The sequence below is a fragment of the Thalassophryne amazonica genome, chromosome 9, assembly GCF_902500255.1.
Source record: "Thalassophryne amazonica chromosome 9, fThaAma1.1, whole genome shotgun sequence".
Taxonomy (NCBI): domain Eukaryota; kingdom Metazoa; phylum Chordata; class Actinopteri; order Batrachoidiformes; family Batrachoididae; genus Thalassophryne; species Thalassophryne amazonica.
The window spans coordinates 60749850-60769655 of NC_047111.1; the positions used below are offsets into that span (position 1 = coordinate 60749850).

Consider the following 19806-nt stretch of genomic DNA (forward strand, 5'->3'; position numbering starts at 1 on the left):
TCCATTTGTGGTTGATCGGGTGGTCAACCCTACCTCTGTGCGTCTCTGTCTGCCTCGTTCCCTGCAGATCCACTCGGTCTTCCATGTGTCCCGGCTCAGGCCCGTATGCTCCAGTCCTCTGTGTTCACCGGCTCCACCGCCTCCTCCTGCCTGGATTGTCGGCGGTCATCCGGCCTGGACAGTCAACAAGATGTTGGATGTTCGTCGGCGTGGTCGGGGTTTTCAGTATCTGGTGGACTGGGAGGGTTATGGGCCTGAAGAAGCTCTTGGGTCAAGCGGGGCCTTATCTTGGACCCTTCCCTCCTCCGGGACTTCTACCGGGAGCATCCTGATTGGCCCGGTAGGTCGCCTTGGGGCTCCCGTTGGGGGGGCGGGTACTGTTGTGTGTTGCCGTGGTTTCTGCTCCTCTGCTCTCTATCTCTCTCTTCCAGGTGGCATTCCTTGTGGAGCTGATGAGCACACCTGTCTACAATCAATCTGCCTCCATATACACCCTGGTCCAACAGCTCATCTGTGCCAGAGACTCAGTGTTCACAACCTGGTACCTGGCCTCTCTATTTGTGGATAGAGTCAACTATTTGCGTTCCATCGCAGTTACTCCTGGACTCAGTGAATGTTATCAATCTGATTTTTGACTCCTGTGCTATTTTTTGGTTCTTAGCTCTTGCACACTGCTACCCTCATACTGTTTCTCCGTCTCTATAGTGAAACCTCCCTCTGTCAGCTCCACTGGAGGCCACCTGGACCCCGGACCTCACAAAATTCCACACCTGGGAACCCTATCTGCACACCGGATCCACTTGGGGCTGCGACCTCCAGTTTCCACCGCAACGCGGGCCGGGTTTTCACTTGGCTAACCTCCAAGACTGAACTCACCATTCCCACAGCATTTGTTCCTGTACAATAAATCTGGTTTTCTTTTTCCATTCAGCCTCCCTGCTTTGGAGTCTAACCCAGGCTTTTGGGGATCAAATTCATAACACAACATTAAAAAAACAACACAAAACAGTTAAAAGAGAAAAAAAGAATAAAATTAATAAACTCTGGCCCCTACACCACCACCATTAGGGCTACTGCACCAAGAGACCTGGATATATTGCAGGTGTCTAAGTTAGCCACCAGAAGGTATGCTAACATTAGCACGGTCAGAAAACACACGCTAAAGCCAGATAAGGCAAAGCAGCAGCGATCCTATGCAGCCAATCCAGAACTGCTGTCCACCCCAGGAATCAGTAAAAGAGCCACTTGGTCACACGAAGGGAGGGAGGAGCGCCCCAGCTGATGATGCTGCCGTAACAACCTGCGGATTACGTTTCCCCACAACACGATAGTACAAATTTCCTGTCTGCTGAACTGCAGAAAGCGAGGTGCATACCCAGGTAGCGCACGGAAGGAGGCTGGCAGCTCGCTGCACGATGACGTGCTGCACCAGGAGTGAAGCAAACAACCAGGTGGCGGAAGTGGAACAGCTAAGAGTGCCTGCTCAATGCCATACAGAACCAGGAAGAGGCCAACCACTAAGGCACTACTCCTTTTAAAGTGCGCCCCTAGCGAGGATTGGATGAACCAAATGACCATCAGGGGAGAGAAGGAGAATACTACTCCTGCTACACATACATACACGCATGCGCATACACATATACGAGGTCTGTTAGAAAAGAATCTGACCTTTTTATTTTTTGCAAAAACTATATGGATTTTTCATGCCTGTCGGTTGCGTCATTCGCCTATGAGCACGCCTTGTGGGAGGAGTGGTCCAGCCTCCTCGGTGGATTTTCATTGTCAGGAAACTGGCTGATTGACTGCCACTTTACTGCATCAAAATTTTTTCAGAAACTGTGAGAGACAGGCAGGTGGAAACCATTCAGAAAATTCAGATGGCTTTCTGTGAAGATCTTATGGGGATCACACAGATTAAGGAGCATTACAACAGGATTAAAGACGGCCCATAGCGGCGGAGGGCGCGCCGCGCTCCGAGTGGCAATCGACAGGCTGAAACGACCAGATCATTTGCAAACTGAACGCTGTGTTGATCCGGGACGTCGTCTGACTACCAGAGAAATGGCAAGAGAGCTGGACATAGCACTTTTTCGGCACATTCCACTGTTACAGGAGTTTTTGTCATGGAGAGAGGAGCGGAGGAATTCGCCATGGAGCTGCTAATGCCGCGGGACAAAAGCACCTCCGTGTTGGTCTCACAGGACATGCCCTGACATGCCCAGCTCTTGCACCATTCGGAAGATTCAGACGGCTTTCGGTGGCTTTTCAGTCGTGTGACTATCCGCGAAATTGTGGACGAGCTGGACATGCCACAACATGTCCTATGAGGCTTCATCACGGCATTGCTTTTTGTTCTGCACCATGCGCCTCCGTCCCGACGTGCAAATTCCTCCGCAAGTCTTTTCATGCCGAAAAAGTGCTGATGTCCAACTTTTCTGCCATTTCTCTGGTAGTCAGACGACGTCCCGGATCAACAAAGCGTTCACTTTGGAAATGAACGGCACATTCCACTGTTACAGGAGTTTTTGTCATATGTCATATGACATAAGGACAACACACCAAACAACAAGGACAAACACACAAACATGTTGGTTATCAATCTAATCTGTGTTATATTCATATTACTATATAATATAAATAGATATTTCATTAAGCCACTTAGTGATGTGTCGTGTGCCAATGCCATCGCCAGGTACCACAGTGGGCATGAGTGCAACTGGGAGCAGCAGCGTGAAGGCCTCGCTCTTTGGAAAACCTTTATTTGACTTCGACTGTGTTCACTGCAGCGTTGAAACTGGGCGTTGTGAAGTAGCTAGCCACCGTCATGTTTGTAGTTGTATTCACTGAGTCACCGGTGTTGTTCAGACTCTGGCTCCTCACCTGCAGTGAAAGATGGAGAGCCAGCAGCAGCACAACCACAAAAACCAGACACAGCTTCATCTCAATACAGTCAGCACTCAAACCCAAGGCCCACTTTGGATCCTCTAATCACATATATAATCAATAAGACACTATAATATAGGCAGTTATTTATATTGTTTTACATTCCTGAAACTGTTCTAATTTTTTTTTAAATATATAATCATGACCCTCCTAACCAACAGCCCTATTGTGACCAAATCATTTCCTTATACTTTGATTTGAAGTAATGAATATTTGTACATTGCTTAAATTGCTGCCCCAGTCGGTTCCAGAGTTTAACCCCACACACAGACACAAACTTTTCCTCGTAGTTCTTACTGGCTGAATCTTAAAGTTACTACAGCCCCTCAGGCTATAACCCCCTTCTCTGTGTGTGAAGAGCTTTTGAATATCAATAGGCAGGATATTTCTATTTGCTTTGTACAGAAGTTGTGCCGTATAAAAATCGACTAACTCATATAGTTTTAACAACTTAGACTGCAGGAATAGATTATGAGTGTGCTCGTAATATCATACCTTGTGTATAACTCTAATAGCACGTTTCTGGAGTATAAAGAGGGGATGTAGTGAACTTTTATAGTTATTGCCCCAAATTTCAATGCAGTAGGTTAGGTAGGGCAACACTAATGAACAATACAGTAAATACAATGCATTATAACCTAAGAAGTATTTAACCTTGTTAATAACTGAGACACTTTTAGAAACTTTACTTTGTATGTGTCTGATGTGTGCTTTCCAGGTTAATTTGCCGTCTATAGTTATTTCTAAGAATTTTATTTCTGATACACTATCTATACTGACACCATCTATATTTATTATCTGATTTAATTTTTCCTTGTAGTGTCCAAAGAATATTACTTTAGTTTTATTTAAATTTAGGGAAAGTCTGTTAATATCCATCCATAATTTCAGTTTAAGTAATTCATTATTTATACTATGAATTAGGTCTTGATAATTGTCACTAGAATAGAATATATTAGTATCATCTGCAAATAGAATTAGTTTTAACAACATTGGACCCAATACAGATCCCTGTGGGACCCCCACAAGCAATGCCCAAATACCCTGACTGAAATTCACCCATCTTCACAAACTTGTCTCTCTGTTAAATAACTTTGGATCCAGTTCAAAGCCACTCCCCTAATGGCATAACTTTCCAATTTTTTAAGTAAAATTCCATGATTAAGAGAATCAAAGGCTTTTTTGAGATCAATAAATATTCCAGCTGCATATTTCTTCTTGTCAGATTTATTTGTGATTTCTTCAACCGCTTCAATTATGGCCATTGATGTTGACCTGGCTGACCTAAAGCCATACCGACTTTCATTAATTATGTTCTGTTTATCTATAAATTTCTCTAATCTGTTGTTAAAGAGTTTCTCTAATATTTCTGAAAACTGATGGAGTAGAGAGACTGGTCTGTAGTTAGTGAGGATGTGTTTGTTTCCATTTTTATACAATGGTATTACTTTTGCAATTTTCATTTTGTTTGGAAATGTTCCTGTTTGCAATGATAGGTTGCATATATATGTTAAAGGTTTAGAAATAGTCTGCATAATTCTTTTTATTACAGTCATATCTATATCATAACAATCAGTAGATGATTTGCTCTTACACTTATTAACAGTGTCTATTAGTTCAGCCTCGGTTACTCCAGACAGAAACATTGTCTTTGAATTATTTTCTATGGGTGAATTGTCAAGCTGATTTTCTTTGCACTTAGGAATTTTATCAGCCAAGTCTGGTCCAACATTTACAAAAAAATTGTTAAAACTATTTACAATGTCATTCATATTATAGTTATCAAAATTCTTATCAGTAAAATAGTCTGGATATGATTTATTACTTTTACAACCCTTAACAGTATTCAATATTCCCCAAACCTTTTTAGTGTTATTCCTATTGTTATGTAATAAATTGCTATAGTTTTTTTTGCTAGTTCTCATGGTATTGGTCAGTTTATTTTTATAAATTTTATATTTATGTTCAGATTCCTCAGTCCTTAAACTAATAAACTGTCTATATAAATTATTTTTCTTTTTACAAGCATTATGTAACCCCTTGGTCTTTTTATAGCTATATTGTTTTTATTAATTTGACAAACTGGGCAGTTTTTATTATATACTGAAGTAAAGATTTCTAAAAAATTATCAAATGCTGAATCCACATTTCTTTCCCTATATACTGTATGCCAATCTTGTTCTAGCAGGTTATGATATAGTGAGTTGATAGCATTGTCATTTTTTATTTGTTTGTATATGGGTTTTTGGGGTGTTTTACAGTGATTACAGTTGTCATCATATACTATAAAGACAGGCAGGTGGTCAGATATGTCGCAGATCATTAGGCCGCTGATACTTGTAGACTGCATGTCATTTGTGAAATTGTTGTCAATGAGAGTAGCACTATGAGATGTAATTCTACTAGGTTTAGTGATAGCTGGATAAAAACTCATACTGTGCATCCTATTGATATAGTCATCGGTTGGTTTGTGATTATTTGGGTTCATCAAATCAATATTGAAATCTCCACAGATAAATATTTTTTTGTTACCTATTGTGGAAAATGTTTTTTCCACCCATTCTGTAAAAAATTCCAGACTTGAACCAGGTGACCTGTATAAGCAACTTACAATAATATTTTCTTTTTTGCATTGAGTATCTCTATTGTTATGCATTCTAATGTGTCATATATTGTCACTGTCATATTTCCTATTACTTTGAATTTAATGTTATTATGGACATATATAGCAACTCCACCTCCCATTTTATTTCCTCTGTTTACATAGTTCAAGCTATAACCTTGTAACTCGAAATCTATGCCTTTATCCTCATTAAACCGTGTTTCTGAAATCGCAATAATGTGGCGGGGTAAATTGTTGTAAATAATCTTTGATGTGGATGAAGTTACTATATAAGGTGCTCCTACTATTGAAATGAATAATTGAGAGTTTCCCTTTGGAGTCAACAAAATAGTTATAATCATCTTCAGATAAATATTTGCAATCTATTGGGTTGGATAACAAAAACAGGTTGCTATCAGGATCTAATTCATCTTCCAAATCTAATTCCCTAGTGTACTCAAATGATTTCAGTTCCAAGTGTCCATAGTCCAGAATCCTTTGTTGTATCCCTACATCATTTTCTTCCATGATAGAAGAATTATTGTTGGATGTCATTATATCGGTGCAATACAGTTATGTTTTATCCTCATTCTTATTTTTTTAGTTCTTCTATGTCTTTGATGACGAATACTTTGGCTTCCTCAGGTGTACCTTTAAGTTTAATGTATACTTTGCAGTTCATAACCCATGTGTTCTGTATTTTGTTTTGTTTCCGTAAATATCTGGCTTTCTTAGCAATGTCCGCAATCCTTTTTGTTAAGTGGTCATTCAAGTAAACATTCATGCCCTTTAGCTTTTTCCCTTGTTTCATTTTGTTTTTCCTGTTTACAAACCTCAAGATCACAGCTGGCGTGCTGTTGTCCCTAGCTGGCAGAGGGTGGCAAGCCTCGATGGTATCCACGTCCAGATTAATGTCTCTGGTTGCGAGAAAAGCTGCCACTTGTTGTTCCACGGAGCTCATCTCCAGCTTGCCGGCTCTGTCCTCGCTGTCTGCGGTCACAGCATGCGCGTATGACCGGGGTCTTAACTTCAACCCGGTCACAATAACATCATTTATTCTTGAATATTGCTCCAAGTCATCCACTCTTCGCTCCAGTGCTGCAATCTTCCTGTCCCTCTCCTCGACTTGCGCCCGTAGTTTTGCGACTTCTTCCACAAGTTGCAAAATCTTGTCTTGTTTAGACTTAATCTCATAAACGTCATGTGAGAGAAAGTCGAGTGCCTTCCTAATGTCCTCATTTTCCTCGGTTAATGGGGTTTTTTGGTGGCATGACAACGAGAAGACTGAGTTAGCGGCTAACCGATAGCTAACCTTTAGCTTCTGCTCACCAAACAGCATAAAATGACACCCAAATTTACACACAGAGGTTTAATCAGTGTCCGATCTTAACAGCAAATATCCACAATCCTTACTCGTAATCCTTAATCGTTCAAAATATTTCTGTGAACAAGTACTCACGCCACAATTCAAAATGACGTACAACCATACACCGGAACCCGTAAATGTTCACGACAGGCTTTGAGACGTATCTATTGTCCTCTGTTTCTGGTTGATAGGTTTAAGTGTGGCGGAAAACTGGTTGGCTGATCTGCTTTTTTTCTACAAAATTAAACAACTGAATGAACATCCTCTGAGGCCGGTGATTCCATCATTTTTGCCAGGGGTTGTACACAAACTTTAAATAGGATTCCAAAATTGTTCTGTCAACTTGGAAAAACAGTTCAAAAATAGATGATGTAGTCCGTGATGCTTCCAAAAAACCCCAAACTAAAACAAAAATAAGTTCCTCAGTCCAGCGAAAAATTGTATCAGAAATTTGTCCAGGCTTTCATCTGAACAGCTCTTCATGCCTCCAGATGGCTTATGGCATAGTGGATTTGTTTGTGTGTGTGTGTGTGTGTGAGAAGAATTAACGCCGTCAATTAGCTTGTTTAAATCGTCATCCTTCAACAAAACAAACTCTGCCATGTTTAGCTGGGCGGGGATCGCAGCGTGCAATGGTACAAAACGTATGGAACCACATTTTCACAGTAAATGTAACCATGTCACGTGACATACAAAGCACCAATCAAATGACAAGGATCCACTCAGCCATTACATAAATAACATTAGCGGATCGATCAGACGCAGGTGACCTTGAATGCACCTGTTGGCAAAATGCCTTGCAGTAAATGCACCGTTGTTACATTCTGAATGCACATAGTCGATGTGCGTAAATCTCACGTGACTCCAAGCCCCGCTGTCGACATAGAGGGAAAGTGCATATTTGTCCAAAATGCGTGGGGTGCGGCTCTCTGGAACGCAGACTAGGACCTGATGCCATCCATATCCAAGACCGATGGTCCCTCTGATATGGATACTTTGGTTTAGGTTAAATTCAGGAGGTCTGAGAGAGCCGCTGGGGAGAGACAAGGGCAAGCCGAGCGACCCCAAGAACTCAGAGCACAGGGACAATATCCAAGAGGTGAGTTCAACTTCAGCAGCTTTCAATGCACCTTTTACTGTTTTTAAATGCCTGAACGATATTGTGCTAGTGTTTTTTGTTCATGACGACTGGAGCAGTGCACTTTCTTTTTGATGAATGAATGGAACATTGCATTTTTAATAGCGCTCTACAATCTGCCTGAGAATGCTCCGTGATGGAAAACGCTGCTGTTTTTCTGACTTTCCTCCCAAACACAGCTATCATTTGTGCAAAGTACTTTTGAATTAAGACATTAAATGTAGTTTCACACAAGCTATTTTTATTTTTGTGATGTTGAATATTTTTCATGAAAAAAGCCGTGAAAAAAATGCGCACACAGTGCGTACAGGATTACAACTCTATGCACCAATGTTCAATATTGTCTTATTGTTCTGATTGTCCCATCTTGGACACATTTAAGGGACTTTGTCCACCCTTCACTGGGCAAGTTACAGACTTTTGTTTTTAATTTATGTGGAATGGTTTGTTCCACATAAGCGGAGTACTCAGCTGCATGTGCCAAACCATTTACCAACAGTCTATTCACTGTTTCCCATGGGATCCTCTCAAAATACAGACTGTATCAGCAATAGTTAACTGTAATTTTGTGATATCCTATAGAAATAAATGTACTTCATATCAACTAGATTTCAACACAAAGCAGAGTCTGTTTGTAGAAAATCATAAAGGAACACAGCTTTAAGGATATACAGTGCCACCTCTGGAGTGTCTGGCTACAAAATCAACTTAGAATACCTATATGAGCTTACTGAAAAGATGCATAATATAACCCTGTGAAGACAAAAATCCAGCCAACAGGTGAACAAACGACAAGGTGTGGGTGTGGGTGTGTGCATCTATGGGCACAGGTGAGACAGGGATCCATTGTTCGTTCCTGAAGCAGTGCTTCGGTGTAACAATGAAAAGTAAGAAAACAAGGGTTTTGGATATCAGGTCTCAGCTTTCAGCTTTTGTTTGGAAGTGCAGAAAAAAACTCCTGAAAGCACAACAGAAGGCAGTTATCTTCTCACAGTGAGACCTGGGAGCATTAGAAGCAAAGCCCCGTGTTTTGAGACTCAGTTGTGCCTTTGACACATTCACTGTCCATTTCACGTTGGACGCTCCTTCAAGTTTCCTAATCGACTCTGGACTGCAGTACCGATGGCTTCTCTGGGTCTCCAGATCATGGGCATGCTGCTGGCCTTCATTGGCTGGCTGGGCACCATCATCACATGCATACTCCCCATGTGGAGGGTCACTTCGTTTGTCAGCATGAACATTATCACTGCCCAGGAGATCTGGGAAGGTTTGTGGATGAGCTGTGTGATGCAGAGCACGGGACAGATGCAGTGCGATATGTACGACTCCATGCTGTCTTTGCCTCAGGACCTGCAGGCTGCCCGGGCCATGGTGGTTGTCTCTGCCATAAGTGGTGTGTTCGGGGTCTTCACAGCCGTGGTTGGAGGAAAATGCATGAACTGCATTGAGGATGAAACAACCAAAGCCAAAGCCTGCATTATGTCTGGGGTGATTTTCATCATAGCCGCTCTACTGGTCCTGATTCCAGTGTCGTGGTCAGCTCACACAGTGATCCGGGACTTTTATAATCCCCTGCTGACCGATGCTCAGAGGAGGGAGCTCGGGGAAGCCCTCTACATTGGCTGGGCTTCCTCTCTTCTGCTGCTGCTGGGAGGAGGTTTGCTCTGCAGCAGCTGCCCCTCGGGAGACAGCAGACCCTACGTACCTTCTAAGTTTGTTCCTGTGAAAAAAACATCCTCGGCTGTGGACTATGTGTGAGTGTTTAAAATGAAGCTGTGGGATGAAATGTTTTTCTTATGTTATGACCAAATCCACTGGTTCTTTTTCGCACTCAGACTGTAGCTGTGAAGTTTCATGCCAAAAACCTCAAAAAGACACAATTTTGTGTTGGAATAAAATATATTCTGTGCAAACTATGTTCAGAGCATTTTTTCATCTGCAAATAGTTTAATTCTTTCATATCTATCTTTCTATCTTTTAAAATATTACATCCATCTAATATCAGGCTTGTTTTTTCTTCTCATTTTATGACAAACTGGTCAAAATGTTGAACTGAATTTTCAATTGATTCTGAAATTTTGGAACTGATCTGGACAAAAGGGGTGGGAATGGCACATTAAATTTAAATAAATCATTCAATCAATAAATCAATCACTTTTAACATTGCAAGATATGAACTGTTAGCAATCCTAGTCAATAATCATATTTCTTATTGGTGTTTTTTTCCGTTTGTTTTATGGTAATTCATTTCAATTTATTTTCATTTATATAGCGCCAAACCACAACAAAGCTGCTTCAAGGCGCTTCACACAAGTAAAGTAACCTTAACAACCTGGAGCGCAAGCACACAGGTGACAGTGGTAAGGAAAAACTCCGTCTGATGATTTGAGGAAGAAACCTCAATCAGACCAGACTCAAAGGGGTGACCCTTTGCTTGGGCCATGCTACCAACACAACTGACAAAACAATCTACAAAACAAATATACAGGAAATGTTGCCGATGCGCAGGACGGGAGGCCTGCAGAAGAAGACACCGCTCCCATCTCTGGATGGAGTTGCACCATCAGAAAGATGTGACAGAAGTGACACTGTCACCATTTAAAAGCGACAGATATCCCATCACAATTGCTGATTTCAGGTAGTTGCTTTAAACCTGTGATTGTTGCTGCTGGTAATGTAAAAAAAGATAAACCTTCATGTAAATGTACGTAAGCTGTCCACTAGATGGCGCCTGCGCTAAATTAATCTTTCTTCTTCACATACGGAAGTGAAGGGACTTTTTTTAACATGCTGTCTGCAGCATAGGCATATATATGAATAGACCCCGCATTGGCTGCTGTGGCACAACAAATGCGGCCGCCATCTTGGAAGGGGCGTCCTACCAATTAGTCCTATTGTAAACAAAACAAGTCCACAAAGTCACAGAAGATGCCTGCCCACTGTGCGGCCTATTTTTGTTCACATAGGCAGACTATTGGCAGCAGGGATTAGGGGATTACTTTTCACAAGTAAGATTGAACATTATTATTGTATTTTGTGAATAGAATATTACTTACTGTACCACTAGCGAGATGCCGGCCGGCTAACTATAGTTTAGTGCCGGAGGCTAACTGAGACATAACAGCTGTATTACAACTGACAAAAGAATGCTCCTGTCGAAATAAAATAAATATTACTGGTATAACAATGATCAGCTAATTTTACACAGGTGGCAGAGACTGCATTATTCACATGTAGCTAATTATTTCACTTTAAAACAGTATAGGCTACCTCTCGTGTCTCAAACCCACCCACTTACATCCTTAAAAATCCTGACAACAGAATATCTGATTGTAGAATAGTTTGCAAAACAAGCTTACTCACAGTTTTCAGCAGCTTTGTCTGACTGCGGGATGGTGTTATTCCATCCATCTTCAGCTTCCCGGTTCACCTCCAAAGAGTAGGTGTAGGCTTTAGTGTTAAAAAATGTGCTATATATATATATATATATATGTGTGTGTGTGTGTGTGTGTGTGTGTTTGTATGTCTGTCTATCTATCTATCTTCATTGCATGTGAATTTGAATGATTTGTCTATAATACTAAATACATGTCCCACGTCCCACTTTAGGACAATGCTGAATGGGTTGTCTGAGAAATGTTGGCACTCTTACTATAAATGGTCTAAGTATTTCATTCTGGAGTGTGAGGTCTACATTTTCTTTTTTTATTTGAGTAGAAAACAAAGTAAGGATTACAAAAATGTTATTGAGTGTATATATAGTCAATTGAATTCATATCACAATTTACTTCAATATTCTGAAATGCAAAAAATTAAGGCAATGCACCCTATAGGTATATCAGAATATATTACTTCTAAGCCCACTATAAATATTAAAATTACATACATTGAACCATGTGCCCTGCCTCATGGCTACATGCATAACGTTTGAAACAAACAAACAAAAAAAAATCGTGAAAATCTGTTTTGTATACAGCGAGTTATGATTGATTAAACGCACTGACACTTCATTGCACCTGTCAAATAGATGACACTTAGCGGAGCAGGTGCCCCTTCCAAGATGGCGGCCCTACGGCTCGCCAACGCCAGTAGGAAGCAGCGGTCAATGCGGGGTCTACTCTTATATATGCCTATGGACTGCAGAGCCTGTGTGCTGTAATGGCTAAAGCCACGCTGGACTTTGGCTGAAAACCGAAGGCAATAATAACTTGCAGCCCTTGGAGAGCGGCGCGAGGTGTGTGTTTAGTGTTTGTGACGTGAACAATCAATCAATCAATCAATCAATCAATCAATCATCAATCAATTTTATTTATATAGCGCCAAATCACAACAAACAGTTGCCCCAAGACACTTTATATTGTAAGGCAAGGCCATACAATAATTATGTAAAAAACCCCAACGGTCAAAACGACCCCCTGTGAGCAAGCACTTGGCGACAGTGGGAAGGAAAAACTCCCTTTTAACAGGAAGAAACCTCCAGCAGAACCAGGCTCAGGGAGGGGCAGTCTTCTGCTGGGACTGGTTGGGGCTGAAGGAGAGAACCAGGAAAAAGACATGCTGTGGAGGGGAGCAGAGATCAATCACTAATGATTAAATGCAGAGTGGTGCATACAGAGCAAAAAGAGAAAGAAACACTCAGTGCATCATGGGAACCCCCCAGCAGTCTAAGTCTATAGCAGCATAACTAAGGGATGGTTCAGGGTCACCTGATCCAGCCCTAACTATAAGCTTTAGCAAAAAGGAAAGTTTTAAGCCTAATCTTAAAAGTAGAGAGGGTGTCTGTCTCCCTGATCCGAATTGGGAGCTGGTTCCACAGGAGAGGAGCCTGAAAGCTGAAGGCTCTGCCTCCCATTCTACTCTTACAAACCCTAGGAACTACAAGTAAGCCTGCAGTCAAAGAGCGAAGCGCTCTATTGGGGTGATATGGTACTATGAGGTCCCTAAGATAAGATGGGACCTGATTATTCAAAACCTTATAAGTAAGAAGAAGAATTTTAAATTCTATTCTAGAATTAACGGGAAGCCAATGAAGAGAGGCCAATATGGGTGAGATATGCTCTCTCCTTCTAGTCCCCGTTAGTACTCTAGCTGCAGCATTTTGAATTAACTGAAGGCTTTTCAGGGAACTTTTAGGACAACCTGATAATAATGAATTACAATAGTCCAGCCTAGAGGAAATAAATGCATGAATTAGTTTTTCAGCATCACTCTGAGACAAGACCTTTCTAATTTAGAGATATTGCGTAAATGCAAAAAAGCAGTCCTACATATTTGTTTAATATGCGCTTTGAATGACATATTCTGATCAAAAATGACTCCAAGATTTCTCACAGTATTACTAGAGGTCAGGGTAATGCCATCCAGAGTAAGGATCTGGTTAGACACCATGTTTCTAAGATTTGTGGGGCCAAGTACAATAACTTCAGTTTTATCTGAGTTTAAAAGCAGGAAATTAGAGGTCATCCATGTCTTTATGTCTGTAAGACAATCCTGCTGTTTAGCTAATTGGTGTGTGTCCTCTGGCTTCATGGATAGATAAAGCTGGGTATCATCTGCGTAACAATGAAAATTTAAGCAATGCCATCTAATAATACTGCCTAAGGGAAGCATGTATAAAGTGAATAAAATTGGTCCTAGCACAGAACCTTGTGGAACTCCATAATTAATCTTAGTCTGTGAAGAAGATTCCCCATTTACATGAACAAATTGTAATCTATTAGATAAATATGATTCAAACCACCGCAGCGCAGTGCCTTTAATACCTATGGCATGCTCTAATCTCTGTAATAAAATTTTATGGTCAACAGTATCAAAAGCAGCACTGAGGTCTAACAGAACAAGCACAGAGATGAGTCCACTGTCTGAGGCCATAAGAAGATCATTTGTAACCTTCACTAATGCTGTTTCTGTACTATGATGAATTCTAAAACCTGACTGAAACTCTTCAAATAGACCATTCCTCTGCAGATGATCAGTTAGCTGTTTTACAACTACCCTTTCAAGAATTTTTGAGAGAAAAGGAAGGTTGGAGATTGGCCTATAATTAGCTAAGATAGCTGGGTCAAGTGATGGCTTTTTAAGTAATGGTTTAATTACTGCCACCTTAAAAGCCTGTGGTACATAGCCAACTAATAAAGATAGATTGATCATATTTAAGATCAAAGCATTAAATAATGGTAGGTGTTATGTGTCGGACGCAGCTCGGAGAACCGACCAGCGTTTGAAGGACCCAGTATGAAATAAGCAGAGCACGGTACAAAGGCTAACTGAATTTAATACATAACAGTGATCATAATATAACAAAAAGGTGCGGTCTGGCGTGGTGCGCTCCCAGCAGCGCTAATGGTCCGGAGCCAGAAGCTGTTTCGGACCCAAGGACCCCGCCGACACCCCCCAGGTGGCCGCAACAACCGAGTCTGTGAAAGAAGGAACCATTATGTGAGTCCACACTCTACACACAGAACACTTAAAGGTGTACAAACAGCAAACACTTCCTGGCTTGATTACTGATCAGCTTCCAACCTGCAGGCATGGAACATCTCGTTCACAAATCACCACAGCAGTGGAAGCTGATACATGACTAACATACAGCTCAATACAATAAGGTGTGAGGGACACCACATTTACTGACTGTATAACTGTTAGTCACAAAATCCAACGTACCTCAGGAAGTGTGCTGACGAGCGTGAGACCTCACCCTCTCCTCTTTCACAGACCGTGCATCAAACCTGGACGTTTCTCAGCGTCCGCTGCTGATGAGATGGCTCCCAAGACGACGATCTCACCCGTCTGGTCACAAGGTCGAGTCTCTGGCAAATGCACACTGTGCACTTCAGTCTTAAATGCCAACATACTCCAATCCCTCCAGATGCACCTCAGCTGTGAGTCCTGACGAGTCGCAGGTGATCAGGGTGAAGTCCTAACAGCCTCAGCAACACAGCCACTCAGTCCCAAATGCATGCCACCTGGGAGGAAACAAAAGGCAAACAAACCAGCAGCCAGGCCCCCCCAGCCATACAACAGTAGGGCTTCCTTGAGCAGCCTGGTAGTAATGGGGTCTAATAGACATGTTGATGGTTTGGATGAAGTAACTAATGAAAATAACTCAGACAGAACAATCGGAGAGAAAGAGTCTAACCAAATACCGGCATCACTGAAAGCAGCCAAAGATAACGATACGTCTTTGGGATGGTTATGAGTAATTTTTTCTCTAATAGTTAAAATTTTATTAGCAAAGAAAGTCCTGAAGTCATTACTAGTTAAAGTTAAAGGAATACTCGGCTCAATAGAGCTCTGACTCTTTGTCAGCCTGGCTACAGTGCTGAAAAGAAACCTGGGGTTGTTCTTATTTTCTTCAATTAGTGATGAGTAGTAAGATGTCCTAGCTTTACGGAGGGCTTTTTTGTAGAGCAACAGACTCTTTTTCCAGGCTAAGTGAAGATCTTCTAAATTAGTGAGACGCCATTTCCTCTCCAACTTACGGGTTATCTGCTTTAAGCTGCGAGTTTGTGAGTTATACCACGGAGTCAGGCACTTCTGATTTAAAGCTCTCTTTTTCAGAAGAGCTACAGCATCCAAAGTTGTCTTCAATGAGGATGTAAAACTATTGACGAGATACTCTATCTCACTTACAGAGTTTAGGTAGCTACTCTGCACTGTGTTGGTATATGGCATAAGAGAACATAAAGAAGGAATCATATCCTTAAACCTAGTTACAGCGCTTTCTGAAAGACTTCTAGTGTAATGAAACTTATTCCCCACTGCTGGGTAGTCCATCAGAGTAAATGTAAATGTTATTAAGAAATGATCAGACAGAAGGGAGTTTTCAGGGAATACTGTTAAGTCTTCAATTTCCATACCATAAGTCAGAACAAGATCTAAGATATGATTAAAGTGGTGGGTGGACTCATTTACATTTTGAGCAAAGCCAATTGAGTCTAATAATAGATTAAATGCAGTGTTGAGGCTGTCATTCTCAGCATCTGTGTGGATGTTAAAATCGCCCACTATAATTATCTTGTCTGAGCTAAGCACTAAGTCAGACAAAAGGTCTGAAAATTCACAGAGAAACTCACAGTAACGACCAGGTGGACGATAGATAACAACAAATAAAACTGGTTTTTGGGACTTCCAATTTGGATGGACAAGACTAAGAGTCAAGCTTTCAAATGAATTAAAGCTCTGTCTGGGTTTTTGATTAATTAATAAACTGGAATGGAAGATTGCTGCTAATCCTCCGCCTCGGCCCGTGCTACGAGCATTCTGACAGTTAGTGTGACTCGGGGGTGTTGACTCATTTAAACTAACATATTCATCCTGCTGTAACCAGGTTTCTGTAAGGCAGAATAAATCAATATGTTGATCAATTATTATATCATTTACTAACAGGGACTTAGAAGAGAGAGACCTAATGTTTAATACACCACATTTAACTGTTTTAGTCTGTGGTGCAGTTGAAGGTGCTATATTATTTTTTCTTTTTGAATTTTTATGCTTAAATAGATTTTTACTGGCTATTGGTGGTCTGGGAGCAGGCACCATCTCTACGGGGATGGGGTAATGAGGGGATGGCAGGGGGAGAGAAGCTGCAGAGAGGTGTGTAAGACAACAACTCTGCTTCCTGGTCCCAACCCTGGATAGTCACGGTTTGGAGGATTTAAGAAAATTGGCCAGATTTCTAGAAATGAGAGCTGCTCCATCCAATTATCTATGAAGCCCACCTCATTTTTTGGACACCACTCAGACAGCCAGCAATTCAAGGAGAACATGCGGCTAAACATGTCACTCCCGGTCTGATTGGGGAGGGGCCCAGAGAAAACTACAGAGTCCGACATTGTTTTTGCAAAGTTACACACCAATTCAATGTTAATTTTAGTGACCTCCGATTGGCGTAACCGGGTGTCATTACTGCCGACGTGAATTACAATCTTACCAAATTTACGCTTAGCCTTAGCCAGCAGTTTCAAATTTCCTTCAATGTCGCCTGCTCTGGCCCCCGGAAGACAATTGACTATGGTTGCTGGTGTCGCTAACTTCACATTTCTCAAAACAGAGTCGCCAATAACCAGAGTTGATCCTCGGTGGGTGTGTCGCCGAGTGGGGAAAAACGGTTAGAAATGTGAACGGGTTGGCGGTGTACACGAACATGCAAATGTATTATATTTTGGTCGAATTAATTTACCTTTGTGGTTCAAGTGCATGTGCATATGGCCAATTATTGAAGTTGTTTTGTATATATTATGTGCCAATTGCATTTATTTTTGTTTTCCTTTTAGTTTTCACGGTGCCACTTGATGCTTGGTGTTTGGTACTGATGCTCAATGATGCCAGTAAAAGAATTTTGCACCCGTCAGAAAATCTCTCATATTTCTTCTGGGGACTGCTACACTTCACTTTTTAGTGTCATCCACAGAGACTTTGTGAGAGCGCAGAAGTACAATAGAATAGAGCCTTTATTGTTACTGTACATACAACGAAATTTGTCGTCTGCATTTAACCCATCCTAATTACAGTTAGACACAATCCAACCACTCGGACCAGTGGGCAGCTACAGTCTGGCGCCCGGGGACCAACTCCAGATGTAGACTCTACCTTGGTCAGGGACAGAGAAAGGAGCAGACTGTAAATAAGCATGTTTTTGACTGTGGGAGGAAACCCGGACAGACACGGGGAGAACATGCAAACTCCACACAGAAAGAGCAGGAAGCGATCCCATGACCCTCTTGCTGTGAGGCACCAGTACTAACCACTAAGCCACCGTCCCCCCAACGTCTGTATGTATCTGGACAGCGACGCAGCTTTTAGCATCAACAACAACACCTGAGAGTTGAAAGCCAAAGTCAACATGAGGTAGCAGGACAGACAGTCTTTGAGTTTTCCACATCATCACATCACTGTCTTTGTGTGTGTGTGAGTGTGTGTGTGAGTGCAGTCCCCCATTTTTAAAGGGTGAAAAGTATAATAGAACAATCAGCAAGTATTTGTGTATTATTAATTTTACAAATCAATAGATAAAAAGTCTAGATTTGAGTTCAGTTAATTTGGTCATTAAGAAACCTAAAGAGTACGGCACAGTAAGATTAATCTTTCCACAATATTCCGATGATGACTGTGCATGAAAAAAGGACTGCATTAACATCTTTGCATGTTAAATTGTGATATAATAAACAAAAAGACTTTTGATAGCAGTTACTCTGATATGTGTAGAAATGATCAGGTGAAAAACGGTGTGATGAATGAATTTTTTTTTTTTTGGATGGGACACAGCTTGGAAAAATGGGAGGGGGGACTCCCCTATAAATTAATAGTGTGAAACCATTAAAATCACAATAATGTCATCAAATGTTGAAAAATGAATGTTGCTTTATTTGTGTATGGTGAGAACATACTGTATCTGGCTGACATGTTTGAGGTGCTGTAATCAACTGCTTTTGCAATAAAGTGCTGAGTTACAGTTTCTGTCTTGAATAAAACAGATGTGAGTGCCCACATTGTGGGCCTTTGGCTTTACGTTGCCATGGATTCCTTTTCTTTGTCCCAAGAATGAATATTTACACACTGACAACAGCATATCTGCCGAAGTCTTGTCTGGGTGTTTTACTGTGCAAAGATCTCGTTTGCTTTTCTTTTTGTTCATTGACATTTTGACACCACATTCACATGAAATAACAGTCCTGTGCAAAGGAATGGTTTTAAAAAAAAACAAGAGCAATTAGAGATTTCTGACCAATCCACCGATCCGGATCACCTCCAAAATTCTTCTTCTATGTCTTCTATGCACTAAAAACTATCTGTGGTGCAAATTTGGTGAGTATTTGTTAAGTAGTTTTGCTGTAATCCTTCAAAGCCTATATAAAGGGAAATCTTGATCCAGAATCTGGATCCGGATCACCTCGAAAATTTATTGGAGTCTTCCATGGCATAAAATGTATCTGTGGAGGAAATTTCGTCAAAATCCATGCAGTAATTTTGATGTAATCCTGCTAACAGGACAGACAGATAAATAAATAAATAAATGCAGATGATTTATTATGTCTTTGGCGGATGTAAAATTGTTGTTTGATATTCTTGAAATGTAAAAATATTATTCTAAATAGAGAAACTTTTTATGGATGGGCTTGTGTGATGGTGGTGGGATTTAGCACAGACTGTAATTCCATTACAGTACTTTTGTTTTACTTCAACAAAACTGATTTTTTTTCATCCATTTATTCCCCATTTTCAAATAAAAAAAACAAAGAAAAATAAGGTATTCCTTTTTCTTTGCAAGTGTACTTTCTGGTAGGTGACAAAATACTAAGATGGTTGCCAACAGTGACACACTGATACAATGGTATACATACATACCCCCCCACCCCCACCAAAAAATGGACCAGAATATTTTCATTATGTCCCATGTAAAATTCCTGAGAAATGAATGACAACATCACAAATTTTTCTATGCTGTAGCATTAAAAGTCAGGTCAGGCTATGCTAGTGTTACGCGTTGCCACAACCACCACACTATGGAACCGGCTTGGGGCCTGGATGGTAACCGCCAAGCAGAGAACCAGTCCATCACCAATCCAGTTCTCAAAAATACAGTGGGGTATAAAAGCATTTAGTCAGCCCTTGATTGTGCAAGTTCTCCTACTTAGAAAGATGAGCGAGGTCTATAATTTTCATCATAGGTACACTTCAACTACGAGAGACAAAACGAGAAAAAAAAATCCAGAAAATCACATTGTAGGATTTTTAAAGAATTTATTTGTAAATTAT

At 40.9% G+C, this 19806-nt stretch overlaps 1 protein-coding gene and 1 long non-coding RNA gene across 2 annotated transcripts; one reads left to right on the plus strand and one right to left on the minus strand.

The window, feature by feature from the left end:
- Positions 1-370: 370 nt before the first annotated feature.
- Positions 371-6187, minus strand: LOC117517233. The gene is made up of 3 exons (XR_004562683.1): positions 6177-6187; positions 637-643; positions 371-550 (listed from the first exon to the last, which is right to left on the minus strand). It is a non-coding gene; the product is annotated as an uncharacterized LOC117517233 (long non-coding RNA).
- Positions 6188-9118: 2931 nt separating this feature from the next.
- On the plus strand, positions 9119-9826 carry LOC117517231 (claudin-4-like). Its single transcript, XM_034178176.1, has one exon. It carries the CDS (start codon positions 9172-9174, stop codon positions 9805-9807), a length of 636 nt encoding a protein of 211 aa, XP_034034067.1. The 5' UTR covers positions 9119-9171; the 3' UTR covers positions 9808-9826.
- The last annotated feature ends 9980 nt before the right edge of the window (positions 9827-19806 follow it).